Source organism: Pogoniulus pusillus, chromosome 18 (genome assembly GCF_015220805.1).
Source record: "Pogoniulus pusillus isolate bPogPus1 chromosome 18, bPogPus1.pri, whole genome shotgun sequence".
Taxonomy (NCBI): Eukaryota; Metazoa; Chordata; class Aves; order Piciformes; family Lybiidae; genus Pogoniulus; species Pogoniulus pusillus.
In genome coordinates this window covers 9229204-9252372 of record NC_087281.1, presented here as the reverse complement: position 1 = coordinate 9252372, position 23169 = coordinate 9229204, and the positions used below count along the sequence as shown (strand labels likewise).

General features: G+C 43.4%; 1 protein-coding gene across 3 annotated transcripts in view; it reads right to left on the bottom strand.

The window, feature by feature from the left end:
• BABAM2 (BRISC and BRCA1 A complex member 2) overlaps positions 1-23169 on the bottom strand; it is a 185843-nt gene that overhangs the window by 13193 nt on the left and 149481 nt on the right. For all 3 annotated transcript variants that reach the window (XM_064158350.1, XM_064158349.1, XM_064158348.1), the window contains one exon: positions 15326-15479. In XM_064158350.1, coding sequence (XP_064014420.1) covers positions 15326-15479 — 154 coding nt within the window. The remainder of the gene's footprint in view (positions 1-15325; positions 15480-23169) is intronic.

Below are 23169 nucleotides of genomic sequence, written 5' to 3'. Positions count from 1 at the left end.
AATCACAGCATGAACTAGGTTGGAAAAGACCTCTAGGATCATGGAGTCCAACCTACCACCTAACCCTTCTAATTAACTAAAGCATGGCACTGACTCTCACAAAGCAAACAGAAATAAAAACTCCATTTTCATTTGGTTAATTTGTGTGCCTGTTCCATAAAACTTAGGACATCAACTGGTTTTCTACATAAAGTCAAGAATCTAACACAAAGATGAAGATGACTGCTGTCCAACTTACCATAAAGCAAAATAGATCTTGACAATCTGTTCAAATCATGAGCTAACCATAAATATAACTGCTGTGGAGCCAGGACTATAGAGCATTATGTGAGCTGGCAATTGATGTTTATTTTAGAGAAGAAGCCTAAGCAAGGTCATCACTACGTAGAAGATGGTAACTTTGGTTCCAGGAATCATAGAATCAACCAGGTTGGGAAAGACCTCCAAGATCATCCAGTCCAACCTAGCACCCAGCCCTAGCCAGTCAACTACACCATGGTACTAAGTGCCTCATCCAGGCTTTGCTTCAACACCTCCAGGGACAGTGACTCCACCACTTCCCTGGGCAGCCCATTCCAATGCCAATCACTCTCTCTGCCAACAACTTCCTCCTAACATCCAGCCTAGACCTCCCCCAGCACAACTTGAGACTGTGTCCCCTTGTTCTGTTGCTGGTTGCCTGGCAGAAGAGGCCACCCCCCACCTGGCTACAGCCTCCCTTCAGGTAGCTGTAGACAGCAATGAGGTCCCCCCTGAGCCTCCTCTTCTCCAGGCTATGTGCTCCCAAATGCATGGATCTTTACTGACAGTTACAGACAAAAATTACAGCTACTGGACATAATTAGCGCATAGAGACCAAAGCAAATAACTATGCAAGCAACTTCTTGGAATCATCTAGGATTTCTTCTGCCTCAGGTCTCTGATGCAGGTATTTGGGAAGTTGTAAAGGTGTATTGCACAGACACAGTAGCTCTAATTGTCCCAAAGCATACACTGCAGAACAAACCTCTCATTTTGAAACAGTTTCATCAATGCCTTCTGCTTGCCACTTCAAGAGATAAAGACTTCACTTCCTTCACCTTCTCCACAATGTACATAAATAGACTTGCTTCAGTCAGATGAAGGCTTGTGGTCTTAGTTCATAGCAAATTTTGCTTCTGCTTTCTTAACTTACATTTTCCCCTCAGAGATTACTCAGTGGTGGGGTAGAGGGTGCAAAGGGGACACTGGAATATCTGTCACAGCACGGTCACTCCACTTCCTTACCAGTGGATCATGAGAATGATATTCCAAGGCCATCATGGAAAAATTCAATCTTCATACAGTCTTTTTAAACACAGTGCTAATTCACAGGAAATTTCCAGTCCTAAATGCCACAGTGTGACAAACTTGCTCTTTTTTTCCTATTTGCTGAAGTGCTATAGCCATATTTTTCCACTCCAGGTGAAGGTTAGCTTCTTAAAGAGATATTGTTGAATCGAACCACTTATTATTTCCTGCTATCTAGGCTACATATGTGCATGCTGAACCCTGCTGCTGGAGAGCAGTCATTTGGCAAATTATTTAGTAGATTTAAAGGAGAAAGGAAATACCATGCAATACAATATGCAACTAGGAACCTCCTGTAAGTATAAAAAGGAGGCTGAAGAATGCAACGAAATAAGGAGAGGGGAAATAAGGACAATGTACTAAGTAAGAGAAAACACAAAATCACATTCATGAGTGAGGCCTGTGGGGAGAGCCAAGCTCAGAGATTCAAGAAGAGAGGAGAGCGCAAAAGGAACAACAGAATTTTAATGATCTTTAAGAGATGATTGAATCCTTTAATTATATTTCAGAGGTGGAAATGAAGGGTTACACCACAGATGCATCCATAATGAGTCTGACAATCATCATCCCTGAAAACAAAGTTTGCTTGCAGGTGAAAGTACTGATTTCATCATGCCATCCACTTTGCTTTGCCAGATCGCTTATCAACAGGGGCCGAAGGCAACATACCAAAACATAAAAGACACCTCCTTGGCTATTCATTGGGACAAACCAGTCAGAAGGAAAAGGATGAGACACTACACGTCTGTGATTATATAAAGCATATTAAAGAATTAATTTATCTTTAAAAAGATATAGGTTTGCTACTAGAAGGAAGAGAACAACTCTTAAAAGGTCAGAGACCTCTCCAAACAGGAAAACCAGACAGAGACTTACAGGTAAAAGCAGAGCAACGAAGACCAAGAATGAATTTTAGGAACAAATTAACTATGGCTGTCCAGATAAAAACTTCCCAAACAGCATTAAAGGAGGTCAAAAAGTAACAAGAATGCTCCAAAGAAATAAAGTCAACAAAGACTAAAAGAGATTATTTCTGCATTCGAGTTCACCACGGAGGTGCTCAAAGAGGCTGCCACACCAGAAAGAACCCTTTACCAAGGGATGTAGTGAAAGAGCTGACTCGGGCAGGAATGTCAGGCCAAAAGGTGATGAAGAAATCAAAACATACACAAGAAAATCAGCAGCCCCAGATGATATTCACAACTGAGTTCTAGAGAAACTTAGGTGTGATTAAGTTCAACTCTTCAATAGCTTGTAACATCCAGCTTACAACAGTGTGATGCCACTTATAAATCCTCTGGAAGGATAGAGGGAACTGTGGACCAGCAAATCTCATGTCTGTCCCTCATGAATTACTGGTATAAGAATCCATACACTTGTAAAAAGTCCAGAAGTAGAGGACTTGAGTAAATAAAATACACTGGGTAGGACTCAAACCTAGGCTTTACAAATCTCTTGTTTTCTTAAGGTACCATGTGGACAAGAAAAGGCTGAAGTGACACTCGCTGATCACAGAATCATAGCATCAAGCAGGTTGGAAGAGAGACCTCCAAGATCATCCAGTCCAACCTAGCACCCAGCCCTAGCCACTCAACTGCACCATGGTACTAAGTGCCTCATCCAGGCTTTGCTTGAACACCTCCAGGGATGGTGACTCCACCACCTCCCTGGGCAGCCCATTCCAATGCCAATCACTCTCTCTGCCAACAACTTCCTCCTAACATCCAGCCTAGACTTCCCCCAACACAACTTGAGACTGTGTCCCCTTGTTCTGTTGCTGGTTCCCTGGGAGAAGAGACCAACCCCCACCTGTCTACAACCTCCCTTCAGGTAGTTGTAGACAGCAATGAGGTCATCCCTGAGCCTCCTCTTCTCCCGGCTAAACAGCCCCAGCTCCCTCAGCCTGTCCTCATAGGGTTTGTGTTCCAGATCAACAGGCATTTTGGAAAGTTTTACAAAGGCTTTTACAAAACGGAATTACCACAGCAGAAGAGATCCATGAGTGCATAAACAGCAGGTCAAGATAAGGAAAAAAAAGATAGGAATGAATGATGAGTACTATTAAGGTGAAGTCACCTGAGAATTTCACAGAAATGGGTGTTTTGACCTTTGCTGTTCAACATATTCCTACATGATTGGTGAAAGTGAGGAAAAAACCAACAGCAAAGTTTGCTAATGCTAGTCAGAGAAAGAAAAAAGAGGCACAACTATGACAAACTGCAGATGGCTCTTACAGCACTGGGAGAGTGGGAGATAAAATACCAGGTGAAAAGTCAGTATTGACAAACATGAAGGAGAACTATGTGAGGAAAAAGACAAGTTTTGCATACACAAACCCCACGGTCTCTGAAAGTAAGATAGCAAGGACATTAAAAGGATATTAATATTAAACTGATATCAATGATGTTAATATTAAATTGCTATTAATTATATTAACATTAAATTGATATTAATGATATTAAAATGACATTAAAATGTCAGTGTAACTTTCAGTTGTATACAGAAAACCAGATGGGATACTAGAACCTGAATGAAGTGTCTTACTGTGCCATCATATAAACACATGGTGAATGAAAGGGTAACATGCAGTTCCCTGGCTCAGAAAGAACAGGAGAGAAATAGTAAAGGGGTAAAGAACCAGGACAAGGACAATCAGAAACATGGAAAGGATGATGGTAGTGTTGATGAAAGGGTAGATGGAAGGAGTGAGCAGAGCTAAAGAGACATGAAGAGGTTCATAAAATGATAAAGGTTATGGAGGGGATCAGTAGATTAATTTACTATCTCTTCACACAAGAGCTAGGGAGTAGCAACTGGAGCTAACAGGAGGTAGCAATGCAAAAACTGGCCAAGCTGCTTCTTCAGATGTTATCTGTACAATCCCTTGTCACACAACTTTGTGATGTCATAATTCAGGTTCCAAAAAAGTAATGAAAAAGAAGGAAATCTAAGTAGGGTTACTGAACAGAAAATGTAACCAATTACAGATACAGAAATTGTTGAAGATGGTGCAACATGCCAGGAAAATACAACTACATGCTCTGCTGTGCTCTTCCACAGGCTTCAGTTACTGCCTAAGGAGAGATGTGAGACTGGGGGTTAAGTGAATGTTCAGTTTGACCTTGTGTGACCTTTCTTTGTGTTCAACAGAGCAGTTACATATATTACCCAAAGGATAAGACCATCTATGACTTCTACTGTTTCTCTTGTACTGACCAAGTAGCAGCATTTATCTGGGGTATTAAATCTCAGCTCCTTACAAACTCAAGACTTAACATAAGAAGAAGCTTCTATATGGTCAGGGCACTGAAGCAGGCTGTCCAGAGAGGCTGTGGAATCTTCTCTGGAGACTTTCAAAACACGCCTGGATGTACTGTTGTGCAGCCTGTCTGAGATGAACCTGCTTTAGGATTGGGGTTGGCTAGATGATCCCCAGAGATGCTTCCCATCCCCTAACATTTTGTGATTCATGTACTTCTCTCTACCCTTTCCTAATCAAGCAGGAGAGGATTTTTTTTACACCAGTTCCTAATCACAATTCCCTGCAGATCTAGCAGCTTTGATAAATGTATAATGGAGTCCTCTAATGAAGCCAAATCAGACAGTTCATCACAGTGTTTCTAGAACAACACCTAACCCATGTTATCTAAGAACCACCTACATTAACTCCTATAAAGCAGCTATCTTCCAGAGAAGTGCTATTATATTCTGCTTCTACTAAGCCAACTCCTCTAATCTCCTTCATCAACCTGAGAGAATCCTTCTTTGCAGAAAATGTACTAGATATCAAAACACATAAGTACACTTCACATACATATACCTAACATCTACATAACCCCCCACAAAAAGCAGTTACTTAACAGATTTGATTTCTATACACTTGCTATAGCATCTATATTCTGCATCTTTAAATAGTTGTTTTTCTTTTCCCACAGTCAAAGCCTTAATGAGAAGTGACCAGAAACAAATACCCAGGCCCTTCTGTCTTGGCTGGAATCCACATAATGCATGACAGCACTGAAGATCCCTGGCAGGCACCTGTCAGAATCTAACATACCATAACTTAAGAGTCAGACTTAATTATCCAAGGAGACATTTAAAGAAAAGTACACGAAAAATATGACCCAAGAAGTGCAACTATGATGTGCATGCACTGTGGTCTGTGCTGTATGCAGAGACACAAAGTAGAAAGAAAACAATATCCTAGGAAAATTGTAATTAAAAGCTTTATCTATTTTGTCTTCTATCTGTTCCAATCAAAATAACTCTGTTACCAGAGTTGTCTGGTAAATCAGCTGTAGAACATGCTACAAGGACAGATGCAACAACACTGTCCCTGGAGGTGTTGAAGAAAAGCCTGGATGAGACACTTAGTGCCATGGTCTAGATGAGTGGCTAGGGCTGGGTGCTAGGTTGGACTGGATGATCTTGGAGGTCTCCTCCAACCTGGTTGATTCTATGAATATTCTATGAATATCAAATCACAATATACAAGCTGGGGGTGTTTAGCCTGCAGAAGAGGAGGCTCAGGGGGGACCTCATTGCTGTCTACAACTACCTGAAGGGAGGCTGTAGCCAGGTGGGGTTGGTCTCTTCTCCCAGACAATCAGCAACAGAACAAGGGGACACAGTCTGAAGTTGTGCCAGGGGAAGTCTAGGCTGGATGTTAGGAGGAAGTTGTTGCCAGAGTGACAGGCATTGGAATGGGCTGCCTAGGGAGGTGGTGGAGAAAAGCCTGGATGAGGCACTTGGTGCCATGGTCTAGTTGACTGGCTAGGGCTGGGTGCTAGGTTGGACTGGATGATGTTAGAGGACTCTTCCAACCTGGTTGATTCTATGATTCTATGAACTAAATATTTTAACAGAATGTGTGTTTTTCCATTTGCCTTTCTACTTTGTACATACAATTCCAACCAGCTGACACTCCTGCAGAAAATTCAGAGTTTTGATTTAATGGTCCATAAAATTAAATTGACTTCTTTGGAAGCTTCACATGATTGGGTGGCCATATCTCTTCTTGCTACGGCTGTCACAATGTGTTGGCTCCTTTGTGTTCTGAAAAAGAGCCCACTGGCAGCAAGAAAATGTCAGCCTTACTCGATTTCATGCAAGGAAATCACTTTTGTTCAGTTTCTGATGTCAGGCTACCAAAAATTAGAGCTAAAGAAACAATCCAGCACAACACCTCACCCCTTAGTTTGCATCTATCCTGCTGCTCTTCTCCAGAAAGAATTCTCTGAGCTTTTCCACACCTAGAGATGGATTATCTCCCTGTTTTCTGCTTTTTACTGTCTTTTTTTCTGTGATTTTTTTTTTTTAAGTTCAAGGTAATGTATAACAGAGCCACATAGAGTAGGCATTTAGTGCCATAGTCTAGATGAGTGGCTAGGGCTGGGTGCTAGGTTGGACTGGATGATCTTGGAGGTCTTTTCCAACCTGGTTGATTCTATGATTCTAAATGGTTTGTAAGTGCAAACAAGTCAGTCAGTGAAATCTACCCTTCAAAGATGCCTAATGTGCATGAAAATCACATAATAAATGCAAACCCGATTTGCTGCTTCTATGAATTAGCAGGAAAAAAATACTAAAACACAACTTGAATTATATAAAAAAAATGTTTGTTGCCTTAATTGCTCCTATCGAGGACAGAAAATCACAGAAGTGCAATGTTTACATGTAAACTTCATAGAATCAAGCAGGTTGGAAGAGACCTCCAAGATCATCCAGTCCAACCTAGCACCCAGCCCTAGCCAGTCAACTAGACCATGGCACTAAGTGCCTCATCCAGTCTTTTCCTGAACACCTCCAGGGATGGTGACTCCATCACCTTCCTGGGCAGCCCATTCCCATGCCAATCACTCTCTCTGTGAAGAACTTCCTCATAGTCAGATTCAAGGTAGCATAGGTGGAAACCAGAAGTTTCACAGCAACTAAGAAATTTGGTACTTTAAAAGAACACAAAATGCATAAAATAAATATGCTGCCTGAAATGGGAAAGAATCCTGAGTTAAAAATTTAGGACACTACAAGTTTACTGACTACAAATAGAAAGGTTTTGATACATTGCAATTGAGTTTGCCTAAAGAGCAACAAAGTTGTCCTCTTTCCCTGTCAATATCCTTTTCTTTGGTCAAAAATGGCATTTCCTCTCCTTGCCAGGGAACATAAAAGTTTAACTCAACCATTTCAGTCAAACAACAACTAGCATCTCCACATGACACACAGCATCTAATTTGATGATATTCAAGGAAAAGGAATCCATGAGGCTGAAAATGGTATGGTCCAGTGCACCAGCCTGACACTTTACCATGCTGGCACACTTGCACTGGGCATGAGTTGTAGCTGCAGCTATGCAGGTGATGCATAAGGAGCTCATAAAAAATGCATCTACATGTAATTTTCAGCTGCACTTGACCTTATGGCAGAGCAACAGCCAATACACAGTTATGAGCTCTTGAGCCCTTTTAAGCTTTCATTCTTACATAGAGCCCTGAGGGACATGTAAAATTAACAGCACATTCAGCAAACCCTGCTGAATGGCCAGGGACCAGGTGATCACTCAGAAAACAGTTTTATCAGACACCTTGAAAAAAGAGAATACAAACCCTCAGAATAACTTCTCATTGTGACACCAGTTTTCCATCTTCCTGCTATTTTTAATGATGAGTAGGTGGATTTATGTAGGATAGCAGAGTAAACTGACTCCTGACTTGCCCTCCCTGAAGTATAACCTAAGTATGCAGAGCAGCACTGGGTCAAACAGAAATTGGACCAGAGTGCATTTAAGAGCTGAATTTTATTTGTATAAACAAACAAGCTTTATTTAGAGTAGTCCTTCATAAAATCCCAGGCACAGAGTCTGCATGTTCTTTAAAGACTCCATTTATGTACACTTGAATGCCTCTTTAAGTGAAAAACAAGAGAGCTTTCCCATGGAAACCACACAGAGATGTTTTACTTCACACGTACACCACAAACAAGGCTGCTAAAGCTTCCATCAGTGACTGTATTTTCTTAGGCTCACTATTGTATTTTAGGACCAAATCTTCTGGAGAAGCTGCTTACGCAGGAGGCCACAGACACATAAATAAATGACTTAAGAGAGGCAGAGCTGAGAAGTGAACTGACAGGAAACAGCATCTTGGCAAGTGGTAAGAAAATGCTGTTTCTAACTGGAGGAAGGGGTTAAAATGTTGTGTTTAGTTGAGAAACAAGCAACTGGGAAACAAGCGATCTGCAGGCATCTAGAATCACATTTAATTGATTTGTCCCTTACAATTAAATCAAGCCAGAGGGCAATCCCTGGGCTAAGACAACAGCAAGCTTCAGTTACCAGATGCAGATAATCTCTCAGTGAGGAATCTAAGTCAGTGGGCCTCAAAGGCACCAGGTGTTCTTAAAACAATGCTTAAGAGGACAGTGAGAAACTCCATTTCATGAGCTTTTATCATAATTTGACATAAGTTGGTCCAATCACTTCAGCAGGAACACAGGCAGTTTTTCTCTGTGAATGAAGAAGACCCTGCTAAACTGATCCTCTGATCTGAGAATTTGCCTTTTAGATTTAGGTGCTATGTGTCACAGTGTGAATGCATGCAATCTACTTCTATATGTATGTAATTTAGGGAAGTAATGCAGACAAAACAAAGAACCGTCTGGATGTGCTCCTGTGTGATCTGCTCTAGGTGATCCCGCTCTGGCAGAGGGGCTGGACCAGATGATCTTTCGAGGTCCTTCCCGTCCCTAACATTCTATGATTTTAGCCTTGCTTATAAACTATTATTGATTGTCTCAAGGCTACAGCAAAGGATTATTTCCTAACTTCAAAAGAGATGCTGGGGGCAACAAAGATAAGCAAGGGTACCGAGACTTTCAAGTTTAGTCCTTGAGTGCAAGGAACTGGATGGGCTCACCTGGTAGAAGAATAAACCAAAACAAAAATCCAACCCTGGGAGAAGACTGGGCACAGAATCAAAGTCCTTTTGGTATGAATAAGCTCAGGAATAAGCAGGCTGTGTTCAGTTGCAGAAAACAGAGGCTGGGCTTGCCAGAATTAAAGATGAAGAAATCTGATGGTGTTTCAAACTTCGCAGTGCTTCCACGACCTACAAAGCAGCGCAGTACGGACACTTCATTCACTATGGGACAGGACAGCTAATGAACTTGGTAGGAGAGCAAAAGCCACCCTTGATGATGGTTTAAACTACAGCGAGGATGACAGTGTAAACTGACCCCTCAAGTGGCTGACAGCAAGGGCAGAGAATTATTTGAGATACCAGAACGTCAAGCGGTGGATCCTGCAGCCCTACAACAGCAGGGCCAGAAAGACAAACAGAACTGCTTTGTCTCAAAGGATGCCAAGCACTTAGGAGACCATTTGGCCAAGAGGGAAAAAGACTACACATAAGCAAAATCTGGCAGACAAACAAGCTGTCTCTGACTTATCCAGAGACAAATTTACTTCACTTGAGTAGAACTGCACTGCTGCTACAGCCTAAATTGTGTAGCCTTCTTTTCTGTCTTTGTGGTGGTTTTGACACAGTGCTTGAACCACCATATTTAATGAGAATATTTTCCTATGTGTCTACCTCTGTGCTAGTTTGAAGCAGGCTAGAATGCTCTGGTGAGAAGAAGTAGATTACAGGCTGTGAAAGGAAAACAATGGTGATGTCTGCTTCACTCATAGGCTTGCTGAGATGTATAAGAATAAAAGCAAAACATAGAAAAGAGAGTCTCTCACTTGGGCTGCTGGCTGAGCTGCATCTCTCTAACCTCACTCTCCATCTTTGGGCTAATCCACTTTGCTTCCTAATCCCCTGGCCGAACCTCCATTCTTCCTTGGGACTGGGGTAAGGTTGAGAGGGGTAGGGGGAAGGTGAAGGAGGGGTTGAGAGCCCCTCCTGGGGACTCAGATTTCTGGGAGGGCTGTTGTGTTTCTGTATTCCCTTTTACCTTGTCTATTTCTGTCTATAACTGTATATACTGTAAATATCTGCTTGTGTATTGTGCTAGCTGTAAATATAAGATTCATTCATATTTCCAGAGCTGGCTGAGTCTAGTCTGGGTAATTTCTGAAGTGTGGGGGGCAGGGAACACTCAAACCACTACATCTTTTTATTTTGGCACCCCATCATGGGGCAAATTGATTTTGAGTGATTATTAATTAACTCTGGGAACCAGAATGAAGCTAATGAAGTTATTTTACTTAGTGGGGGCTACTGTGTGGCCTATTTTCTGTTTTCTTGTTTATAATTGCATCAAGGCACAAATCAGTTACCTTCTGTTTAATCTAATTTTGAAGAAGATCAAAGTTAAACTTACATCCATTTTTTGGAGTTGGGGGGATTTTATCCTTGGCTATATTCGATTTGATGTCACTGAGCCTGGAGAAGAGGAGGCTCAGGGCTGACCTCATTGCTGTCTACAACTACCTGAAGGGACACTGTAGCCAGGTGGAGGTTGGTCTCTTCTCCCAGGCAACCAGCACCAGAACAAGGGGACACAGTCTGAAGTTGTGCTGGGGGAGGTATAGGCTGGATGTTAGGAGGAAGTTGTTGGCAGAGAGAGTGATTGGCATTGGAATGGGCTGCCCAGGGAGGTGGTGGAGTCACCATCCCTGGAGGTGTTCAAGCAAAGCCTGGATGAGGCACTTAGTACCATGGTGTAGTTGAGTGGCTAGGGCTGGGTGCTAGGTTGGACTGGATGATCTTGGAGGTCTCTCCCAACCTGGTTGATTCTATGATTCTTGGAACCAAAGTTACCATCTTCTACGTAGTGATGACCTTGCTTAGGCTTCTTCTCTAAAATAAACATCAATTGCCAGCTTACATAATGCTCTATAGTCCTGGCTCCAACCTGGTTGATTCTATGAGTCTTTCAGCAGTAACGTTACAGGAAATGGAAGTGTTACTTCTTCTGCTTTATCTACAGCCTTAATGAGAATTATCTTATCTAAAACTCAGGCAGACCCTTGTTCAGAATTTTATTCACATCAGACTGTGTGTTCCCATATACTTGGCCCATAACATGGCTACAGCAAAAATAAAGCAGCCTGAAAAGTGATTTAGTTTTGCTGAAACACACTAACCTATTCTAAGAAGCCCCAGCAAATATTTTAAGCACTGTTTACATAAGGTGCTCAATTGTGTTGCAACTCCTTCTTTAAATAAGCTACCGCGTATCATACCATCATACTTCTATTGACACAGACTTATTTATGGCACTTAGGAATCACTATTTGTTCCTGCAAGCAAAGCACTTTTAACTAGAGCAGTTCTCTGTCTCTTTTTAGCTTAATGATAGTTATTTCAGAGACTGCAGCATGCTGCCTTCCCCCGCTTCTCATCATCTTTCTCATATTATGTATCCAGTGCAAAACTTAAATGCAAAGGCTCAAACACGGGAAGGAATAATCTCACAAACCATAGATGTGATAGCTAGCATACATATTTAGTGCCTCCGAAAAAAATATTGCTATAATACTTCTAAACTACAAGTGTGAGGCAGAGAAGTCCATCTGTATACACCCACTCAGAAATGAACATAGATACTTGTAAGCTCACAGCACCAAAAGAAATGCATTTTGTAGTTTGTTAAAGTTTCTTTTTTCAACAAACTACTGCACAGGGTTCTGCACTTTGGCCACAACAACCCCAAGCAGTGCTATAGGCTGGGGACTGAGTGGCTGGAGAGCAGTCAGGAGGAAAGGGACCTGGGGGTACTGATAGACAGTAAGCTGAAGATGAGCCAGCAGTGTGCCCAGGTGGCCAAGAGAGCCAATGGCATCCTGGCCTGGATCAGGAACAGTGTGGCCAGTAGGACAAGGGAGGTTATTCTGCCCCTGTACTCAGCACTGGTCAGACCACAGCTTGAGTACTGTGTCCAGTTCTGGGCTCCTCAATTCAAGAAGGATGTTGAGGTGCTGGAACATGTCCAGAGAAGGGCAACAAAGCTGGTGAGGGGCCTGGAGCACAAATCCTATGAGGAGAGGCTGAGGGAGCTGGGCCTGTTTAGCCTGAAGAAGAGGAGGCTCAGGGGTGATCTTATTACTGTCTACAACTACCTGAAAGGGCATTGTAGCCAGGTGGGGGGTGGCCTCTTCTCCCAGGTAACCAGCAATAGAACAAGGGGACACAGTCTTAAGTTGTGCCAGGGTAGGTATAGGCTAGATATTAGGAAGAAGTTCTTCACAGAGAGAGTGATTGGCATTGGAATGGGCTGCCCAGGGAGGTGGTGGAGGCACCGTCCCTGGGGGTCTTCAAGAAAAGCCTGGATTAGGCACTTGGTGCCATGGTCTGGTTGAGTGGATAGGGCTGGGTGCTAGGTTGGACTGGATGATCTTGGAGGTCTCTTCCAAACCTGGTTGATTCTATGATTCTACTCAGAATATTCCAATACAGAAAGAAGTATACAAAAAAATTAATCATATTTGATCAAATAGCTCTCCCAGACAGTAGAGGAATAAACCCAAATACTAGCAAAAAATATTTCTATTGCCATGCATCAAAATCCAATATCAAATGTTACTTGATGTTCTCCATGAAAACTTAAATCAGTACAAATTCTACAAACTCTTAAGTCAATTGTTGTTTGCTTCCACAATTTCCAAATTACAATCAATCTCTGACCATGGCATTCATTTGATTTACTCAGCTTGAACTATTTTCATTTGACTCTTATTTATGCAGCTCTGCTAATTCAATTTAATCTCTAGATTGTCATTCAAAACATTCATCCCAATATGCCTTGGTATTTATTCAGTTTGATGCCTTTACATGCTGAACAACTGAAAATCAGCCTACTTAAATCAGAGAATCATAGAAGCATAGAAACAAGCAGGTTGGGAGAGACCTCCAAGATCAGCCAGTCCAACCTAGAACCCAGCCCTATCCAGTCATCTAGACCATGGCACTAAGTGCCTCATCCAGGCTTTGCTTGAACACCTCCAGGGACGGTGACTCCACCACCTCCCTGGGCAGCCCATTCCAATGCCAATCACTCTCTCTGCCAACAACTTCCTCCTAACATCCCCCAGCACAACTTGAGACTGTGTCCTCTTGTTCTCTTGCTGGTTGCCTGGCAGAAGAGTCCAACCCCCACCTGGCTACAGCCTCCCTCAGGTAGCTGTAGACAGCAATGAGCCCCCCCCTGCTGTTGCAACACTTCTACACTCAGCAAAAGCAAAATACTGCAAGGTTGTTGCCAATATCACTTCGTTCAGGTAAAAATCTGTTTTACTTCATTAAAGGACAGACATAATACCTAGCACATGAAAGGGGCACCATTGCCCACAAGAACTTGGTCTTGCAAGTAGGAGGACAGTGTCCATGTCCCACTGGAGGCCAGTGACAAGTGGAGGCCCTCAGAGATCAGTCTCGGGACCAGTCTTGTTTAACATCTTTGTTGGTGACATGGAGAGTGGCATTGAGAGCACCCTCAGCAAATTTGCTGACAACACCAAGCTGTGTAATGTGGCTGACAGGCTGGAGGGCAGGGATCCATCCAGAAGGACCTTGACAGGCTGGAGACGTGTGCCCAAGCCAACCTCATGAAGTTCTACAAAACTGAGTGCAAGGTTCTGCATCTGAGTCGAGGCAATCCTAAGCACCAATGCAGGCTGGGCAGTGACTGGCTAGAGAGCAGACATGAGGAGAGGGACTTGGGGGTGCTGGTGGATGAGAAGCTCAATATGAGCTGTCAGTGTGCTCTTGCAGCCCAGAAAGCCAACCAGAGCCTGGGCTGCATCAGGAGGAGTGTGGCCAGCAGGTCAAGGGAAGTGATCCTCCCCCTCTTACTCCTCACTGGTGAGACCCCACCTGGAGTACTGCATCCAGTTCTGGAGCCCCTATTACAAGAGGGATATGGATGTGTTGGAAGGTGTCCAGAGAAGGGTCACGAGGATAATCAGAGGGCTGGAGCTGCTCTGCTATGAGGAGAGACTGAGGAAGTTGGGGCTGTTCAGTCTGGAGAGCAGAAGGCTCCAAGGTGACCTTACTGTGGCCTTTCAGTATCTTAAGGGGGCCTATGAGAATGCTGGGGAGGAACTTTTTAGGGTGTCAGGTAGCGACAGGACCAGGGGGAAAGGAGCAGAGCTAGAAATGGGTAGTTTTGGACTGGATGTTAGGAAGAAGTTCTTCACCATGAGGGTGGTAAGACGCTGGAACAGGTTGCCCAGGGATGTGGTGGAAGCCCCATCCCTGGAGGTGTTTAAGGCCAGGCTGGATGAGGTTCTGGACAGCCTGATCTAGTGTGAGGTGTCCCTGCCCATGGCAGGGGGTTGGAACTAGATGATCCTTGTGGTCCCTTCCAACCCTGACTGATTCTAGGATTCTATGACAGGGAGCAACCCTGGAGAGGCTGTCCTGTCATCTTTAACTAAATGGAGATACTTGGTCTGAAGAGGTGCCCCCACAGCCCAAAACAAGGACTTGCATAAAAACTGCTGAAGAAAAGAGTCAGAGTTTCTGTTTCTAGCCATCAGAAAAAGAAGCAAAGAAAAAGATACACAGAGTTTCAGACAGCTTTTTTGAGATTGGTGGTTTGCTAAGCCTCCTCCTGTTCTTCTGTGTCATTTATTACAGTTTAAGTCAGGACCTTTCAGGTTTTTCTTCCTTGCCCTCTCCATCTCACATGCTTCCCTTCAGGGTCCCCACAACACCCACATAAAAATCATGAAGTTACCTCGACTGAACTGCTGCCATGCAGATTACTCCTGCTGGGGGCTATCTTGTCTACTTAGATTGGAAGCTCTTTGGAGCAGAGATTGCCACCACTCTGGATCTGTACAATATCTAGCAGAACTAGACTGATCTTCTTTTGAGATGCCATGAGCATGATTAATAAATCACCTGTCTATACCCATGCATGGGAATGGCAGGATTACATGAGAACAAAACCAGGTTCAGCTTTTATAACACTGACACTTTGAAGTGCAACCCATGAAATTTGTACTGACAAGTGGAATATTTAGTAGGAAAAAAAAAGCAATGCAACTTACTTAGCTCTCTTGGCCATTTCATTGCCATCCCAGCGGGGACTGTAAGGGTAGTTCTTCTGGGCCTGGGAGTACAGTTGGCCACTGTTAGTGAAGTGGTAGACAGACTGAAATGTTAGGGTCGGTTGGTCTCGAGGAAAGTACAGGGGTAAGTCAACTGAAAAAGAGAGAAAAAAAATAATCAGAAAAATACACCACTGCATTTACCATTTTTTTTCTTCCCCTGAACATAAATAACTCCTTAACTATTAGTTGAGAAGGGACAGAAAAGGAGAAATTGATGATTACTTCCAAAACATGATTCTTCCACGTAATGATTCCAGCATTACAGTATCACAGTATCATCAGGGTTGGAAGAGACCTCATAGATCATCAAGTCCAACCCTTTACCACAGAGCTCAAGGCTAGACCATGGCACCAAGTGCCATGTCCAATCTTGCCTTGAACTGCCCCAGGGACGGCGACTCCACCACCTCCCCGGGCAGCCCATTCCAGTGTCCAATGACTCTCTCAGTGAAGAACTTTCTCCTCACCTCAAGCCTAAATTTCCCCTGGCACAGCCTGAGGCTGTGTCCTCTTGTTCTGGTGCTGGCCACCTGAGAGAAGAGAGCAACCTCCTCCTGGCCACAACCACCCCTCAGGTAGTTGTAGACAGCAATAAGGTCACCCCTGAGCCTCCTCTTCTCCAGGCTAACCAATCCCAGCTCCCTCAGCCTCTCCTCGTAGGGCTGTGCTCAAGACCTCTCCCCAGCCTCGTCGCCCTTCTCTGGACATGCTCAAGCATCTCAATGTCCCTTCTAAACTGGGACAGCTGCATGAGATGCTTTGCTGTATCCAATAGTTTATGTAAAGTACATAATTAAAAGCCAACTGTTTAGCCAGTGCAGTTCTATGTTAGTCAGGGCATTTACACCGTTAGTTATACAAAAAATAAGTCATTTTGCTTTACAGTGAAATGAATCTTTATCTGCTTTAGTCCATTTGTTTTAGTGTCCCCATAGGCAGCAAGAGCATTAGTATTTGTGCTAGTTTGAAGCTAGCTAGAATGTTTTGGTGAGAAGAAGCTAGCTAGAATGTTTTGGTGAGAAGAAGCTAGCTAGAATGTTTTGGTGAGAAGAACTGGATTACAGGCTGTGAAAGGGAAACAAGGGTGATGTCTACTTCGCTCATAGTCTTGCAGAAAGAGACAAGAAGAAGAATCAAAACATAGATAAGGCACTACTCCTGCTGGGGAACTGGCTGAGCTGCATCTCTTTCTCCAACCTCACCCTCCATTTCTCTGACTAAGTCACTTTGCTTCCTAACCCCCTGCCTGAACCTCCATTCTTCCTTGGGAGTGGGGTGAGGTTGAGAGGGGTAGGGGGAAGGTGAAGGGGCAGTTGGGAGCCCCTCCTGGGGACTCAGGTTTCTGGGAGGGCTGTTGTGTTTCTGTATTCCCTTTTACCTTGTCTATTTCTGTCTATAACTGTATATACTGTAAATATCTGCTTGTATATTGTGCTAGCTGTAAATATAAGCTTCATTCAATTTCCAGAGCTGGCTGAGTCTAGTCTGGGTGATTTCCAAAGTGTGGGGGGGCAGGGAACACCCAAACCATCACAGTATTCCATTCCACAGCTGTCTGAGACCTCAAGTGCTTAAATCATTTGATAAAGGATGTGTAGTAAGATTCAGTCACATGAGCTGGAAACGATCTCAATTCGCTATCATCTGCTAGACAAAAAAAACCCACAAATCCCAAAATAACACTGCAAAGTCATTAATATCTCACTAAAAATAAAAATCAGAACCCTTTAGTTCCCTTTCCTTAGCCCTGTCTCATGATCCACTAGATTGAGCAGAACAATAAAACAATCCACAAGAGCTGTCAGTGGGAAGGCAGCCAGAGTCACAATGCCATACCAGTGCGGTTAAAGTCGTGCTCCACGTTATTGCAGTGATGGGACTTACATGATAACTTGGAAGAGGTGTGCACAGCTAGCTTAGCTAAGGTTGGTACATTTGGAAGGCACAGATAGGCTTAAGGTTACACGTGAGACAGAGATTGAGGCTGTCCCTTTCCTTGCTCTGGCAGGGGGGTTGGACTTGTTCAAGAGGAACAGCGATCTGCTGGAGAATGTCCAGTGGAGGGCTATGAGGATGATTAGGGGACTGGAGAGCACTGCCTGATGAGGAGAGGCTGAGGGATCTGGAGATGCTTAGTTTGGAGAAGAGAAGATTGAGAAGGAATTTAATAAATGTTTCTAAATATTTCATAGAGCATCCAAGGGCTGGGGATCAGGAGAGGGGAAGAGGCTCTGCTCTGCTCACTTGCTGCCTCTGATGGGTCATGGAGCAATTGGATGGAAGCTGCAGCACAGGAGGTTCCACCTCAACACAAGGGGGAACTTCTTTACTGTAAGGGTCCCAGAGCACTGGCACAGGCTCCCCAGAGAGGTTGTGGAGTCTGCTTCTCTGGAGACTTTCAAGGCCTGTCTGGATGTGTTGCTGTGTGACCTGAGCTAGATTGCATGGTCCTGCTCTGGCAGGGGGGCTGGACTCGATGATCTCTTTTGGGTCTCTTCCAAACCCCCCGACATTCTGTGATCTGTGATCTAAACAACTGTGGATCAGCCTCCTGCGGCCAGCAGACCCTGCCCCCTTGCAGCTGGACGTGGGGGTTTGCTCCATCGCCTTAGTTCCTGCCTCCGAGACTTATTCAAGGACACTCGGCAGCACAGGTTGCTCACGTTTATCAGTTCGTGTCCTCTGTCAGCAAGAAGTCCATCCACAATCAGTTAGTAATATAGTCAGAGACTTTTCTTTTTTTAACTTAACTTATTCATTGTCAGATCTATAGCTTAGGTTTTCTTGGCCTACTTTTGATCTCAAGAAGCTTTGGAAATCTGTAGTTAAATTGAATTATGATGAAATTCTGGAATTATTTGTATTAACTAGCTCAGCTAACATGAAAATTATCAGAATGTGCTAGTTTGAAGCTAGCTAGAATGTTTTGCTGAGAAGAACTGGATTACAGGCTCTGAAAGGGAAACAAAGGTCATGTCTACTTCACTCATAGCCTTGCTGAGATGTTTAAGAATCAAAACATAGATAAGGCACAACTACTCCTGCTGGGGAGCTCCGAGCTGCATCTCTCTCTAACCTCACCCTCCATTTCTCTGACTAATCCACTTTGCTCCCTAACCCCCTGCCTGAACCTCCATTCTGGGACTGGGGTAAGGTTGAGAGGGGTGGGAGAAGGTGGAAGGGTGGTTAGGAGCCCCTCCTGGGGACTCAGGTTTCTGGGAGGGCTGTTGTGTTTCTGTATTCCCTTTTCCCTTGTCTACTTCTGTCTATAACTGGTATTCTGTTCTTACCACATGAGATCCTGAACACCATTTCATGACTGCTACTGCCAAGGCTGCTCTCAGCCTTCACTGCTTCAATTGGACCCTCTTTGTTAGTACCAGGTCATATAGCTGAAGTAGGAATTAAAGCAGGTGGCAAAATCAGCAGTTATAAGAAAGCTAAAGGAAGATCACAGGACTACACCCAAATCCAGGCAGAACAGGATCTCCCCTTCAGTGCACTTGGTAATGCACTTTACTGCTTTTAAACACATCATGGAACTGAGGTTCCAGCACTGCCTTTGAAATCTCTGCTCACAGACTGAGAGACAGCAGCGTAAGATAGCTTTTGTCTTTCCAAATCTTATGCTATCACCCTGCTAGTCCCCTAATTTTTCAGTTTTTCTGATCCTGTCTGAATGTGCATCAGCCACACCATGCTCCCTTTTATCTAAACTGCACTCCAAGCAGTATGAGTAAACCTGTAGCTGCGAGTTGCATGAAACAAAGTGTGCTACTCCAGCCACAGACACAAAGTACAGCAAATCATTGTGGACAACATCATTTGCTCAGCTCAGGACCCAGTGTCTGAGCTACACGTGATAACTCCCAGAGTCCTGGTGACTCAGCTCCTAGAGCAGCTTCCACCAGATACTTAAGCAGTAATGACATGGGCAGAGTTCTGCTAATTTGAGGGCTGTAACAAAGGTTAGATTCAAAGATTGCCCTGTCAAATTCCTCTTTATAATGTGATTATTAAATAACAACCTTGAAAAAACATTGGTGTATCTAGGCCGTTGATCAGCAAGCAGGTTGCAGACATCACATGCATGCCACAGCCTCTGAAGGATGGCACCATGGATGTTATAAATACACTTCTTTAGCTCAGAGTGCTTAAGCTCTGCCTCTCTAGTGCATCTCTTTTTCTTCTGAAGTACCAGCTCCTTGAAGGAAAGCTACTCTGTATGCTTGTGTATTTTAACACGGTGTGAAAGCAATAACAAGCTTTAGCAAGGCACTTGAGCAATAGTTTGGCCCTTAACTTTTTACTTGGGAATTTCTAACTTTCCTTAATTTTCCATTGAACACTTCTTTCTGTAACAGGGGGGGCAAGGAGCAGCCGTTTTCTTCCTGTTACTTAAAACTAAAGGCTTGCACTTAAGAGAAAGTATCTAGGACTAGAAATGCTGTTTAAATGGATAACCAAGACATTGTTGTCAGTACAGGCACACTTCCATTCATTACAGTAAGTCTTTCTTTGATAAAAATACTCTTCCAGCACCAGTAGCACCAAACATTTTCTTCTTTTATTAAGCCAAACCTGCAAAGGAATTTTCAGAAATGATTTGTGCTGTGAAGTGTTAAATCAGTATCACCCTAAACTGCAAGCAGTACTCTGAAAAGTTTGACCTACCTCTGATTTCAAACACTACTTGCCAGCTAAAGCCACCAAACTCCTCTTTTTCTGACCCATGTGTTTCCTTAATACAAGGTGTGAGTTGAGTCCAGACCAAGCAAAATAAACAAGAAAAAACACCAACCCTGTCCCTAATTCTGGAACACAACCACACCTAAAAGACCAGTAAACAGGAAATAGCCTTGAGTTGTGAAGTGTTATACATATCTCAAGGTAGCCAGCTATTATTTCAACAGTAGGAAGGGAAGGCAAGAACTCAGTTCCGCTGCACTGGATGCTCAGCCAGAGAGCCACCCTGAGTGCAAACTAACAGGGGGCAAAATGTTTTATTGTGATGGTTTGGGTGTTCCCTGCCCCCCCACACTTTGAAAATCACCCAGACTAGACTCAGCCAGCTCTGGAAATATGAATGAAGCTTATATTTACAGCTAGCACAATATACAAGCAGATAGTTACAGTATATACAATTACAGACAGACATAGACAAGGGAAAAGGGAATACAGAAACACAACAGCCCTCCCAGAAACCTGAGTCCCCAGGAGGGGCTCTCAACCGCCCCTTCACCTTCCCTCTACCACCTCTCAACTTTACCCCAGTCCCAAGGAAGAATGGAGGTTCGGCCAGGGGGTTAGGAAGCAAAGTGGATTAGTCCCAAAGATGGAGGGTCAGGTTAGAGAGATGCAGCTCAGCCAGCAGCCCAAGTGAGAGTGGTTATCTAATGTCTTTATTTCTTGTTCCTATACATCTCAGCAAGCCTGTGAGCAAAGTAGACATCACCATTGTCTTCCTTTCACAGTCTGTAATCTAGTTCTTCTCACTAGAACATTCAGTACATGAAAACAACTGTACATGAAAAATAAGCAAATATCACTGGCAATCAATACCAGCAAGGTGCTTTAAAGGTAAAAGGTCAAATTCTGCACTGTTGCAGCAGTTGATCAAAAAAATTCCTCTTCTTACCTGATTGTGTAGGCAATGTGCAATATATGAAATCTGATCTGCCTCTATGAGATAAGTAAGGGGGCAAAGGGAGGTGCTATCATAATTACATCCCTGACAACCTCGACATTTTGACACGAAAAATGCATCCCAGCTCAAAAACAATGCACTGCTTTTGTAAATCAGGACCTGAACTAGGCAAACTCCAAAAGCCTGCTTTGGTTTGGCATGCTACATACCCAAGAACTACAAAAACATACTCATGTGGAATACAAGTACTATTTCTAAATAACAGCTGACTCACAAAGTACCCTGGTGATATGTCTGCAGAAAATAAGCAGATGACTCACGTCTGTAAATTCCTGAAAGCACCAATAGACCCCTTGCTTAGTCATCTTTTGCTTGGATGCTGGGTTCATGAGCTCTGTAAACTATAATGAGAGATCTAGCTCTTAGTAGAACTCTCTCTCCCTTTTTGCTTCTCTTCTAAATAGTGCAAATTATCTCCCTAAAAATAACTTCATCTACGTAAGTGAGTCACTTCAAGTAGCAAGCTTACACAAGTCACGCAGTTAAGCCGTAATATTTGGTTAGGAAGGTAAAAATCCTGCTGTCAAATTCAGATTTAAAATGAAAATTATGTCAGAGGAAGTCCCATTTACCCCTTCTCTCACCGAAATAGAAACATTTCCTTTGGAAAATTTAAACAATTAGCTCATTCAGGAAAGTAAAGCTTTCTAATTCAGTGCCACGCTTCAAGTAATTTAGTCCTGATGATTTCTTACTTTGGCTTTCCAAAGCATCACGCTGGTAATGTAAGAGGAGCTCAAAGAGGCAGACTGGTGAAAGAGGCAGACACCATAGTAAAACACTACCTTCTCCTGCCTTACCATTAACAGATCATTTTTTTAAGAGTCAAGTTTCAGAAAGCCACAGTGTGAGGAAAATCATGTCTTTATGAAAGCTCGACATGAGAAGAACTTGGAACGCTGTTTAGGCTAATAAAGCATTGAGCACATTCTCCGGTGATTGAACTCTAATTTTCCCACACAGTTCACAAGAAAGCAAAAGAAAAAGGACTTGCTTGCTGAGAATGAGTCATGTTGTAAAGAAACTTAATTACAGTTTATAAATAGTTGAAGTTGCTCTCTTTTTGAAACATAAGAAACTATCGAGAAGTAGCACAAATTTGCTTCTCCTGACTTAGTTAGCATTTAATGTATACATATATTCACAACAGTTAGCCTAAAGCCAAAATCCTCATTTATTCACAACTGAAAAACGGTGCAATTAAGCAGCAAGGTCTAATTGTTCATTTTCTTAAAGAACAATCACACTGAGATCTGGAATGGGCTACTTAGTTTGTTAAGCTTATGGCAACAGCGATAGAGTTGCTTTCTATAGTCTTTTTAACTCTAAAATATTATCTTTACTATCTCATTTTATAGCTTTTTTTAAACAGGACATGAAATGTGGATGGGATGTCTTGGCAGGTTATTCTTCCCCTGTACTCAGCACTGGTCAGGCCACACCTTGAGTCCTGTGTCCAGTTCTGGGCTCCTCAATTCAATAGAGATGTTGAGGTGCTGGAAGGTGTCCAGAGAAGGGCAACAAAGCTGGTGAGGGGCCTGGAGCACAAACCCTATGAGGAGAGGCTGAGGCAGCTGGAAGTTGTTTAGCCTGGAGAAGAGGAGGCTCAGGAAGGACCTCATTGCTGTCTACAACTACCTGAAGGGAGGTTGTATCCAGGTGGGGGTTGGTCTCTTCTGCCAGGCAACCAGCAACAGAACAAGGGGACACAGTCTCAAGTTGTGCCAGGGGAAGTCTAGGCTGGATGTTAGGAGGAAGTTGTTGGCAGAGAGAGTGATTGGCATTGGAATGGGCTGCCCAGGGAGGTGGTGGAGTCGCTATCCCTGGAGGTGTTCAAGCAAAGCCTGGATGAGGCATTTAGTGCCATGGTCTGGTTGAGTGGCCAGGGCTGTGTGCTAGGTTGGACTGGATGATCTTGGAGGTCTCTTCCAACCTGCTTGATTCTATGATTCTATGACAAAAGTGCATACTAGTAGTAGCACAGGGTTTCTGAAGAAAAAGTGCTGAGAAGAATAAGGCAGGCTTATCACATCTCCTTGTTTCAAAGTATTTCAAAAAGTAAGTATTTTAAGAA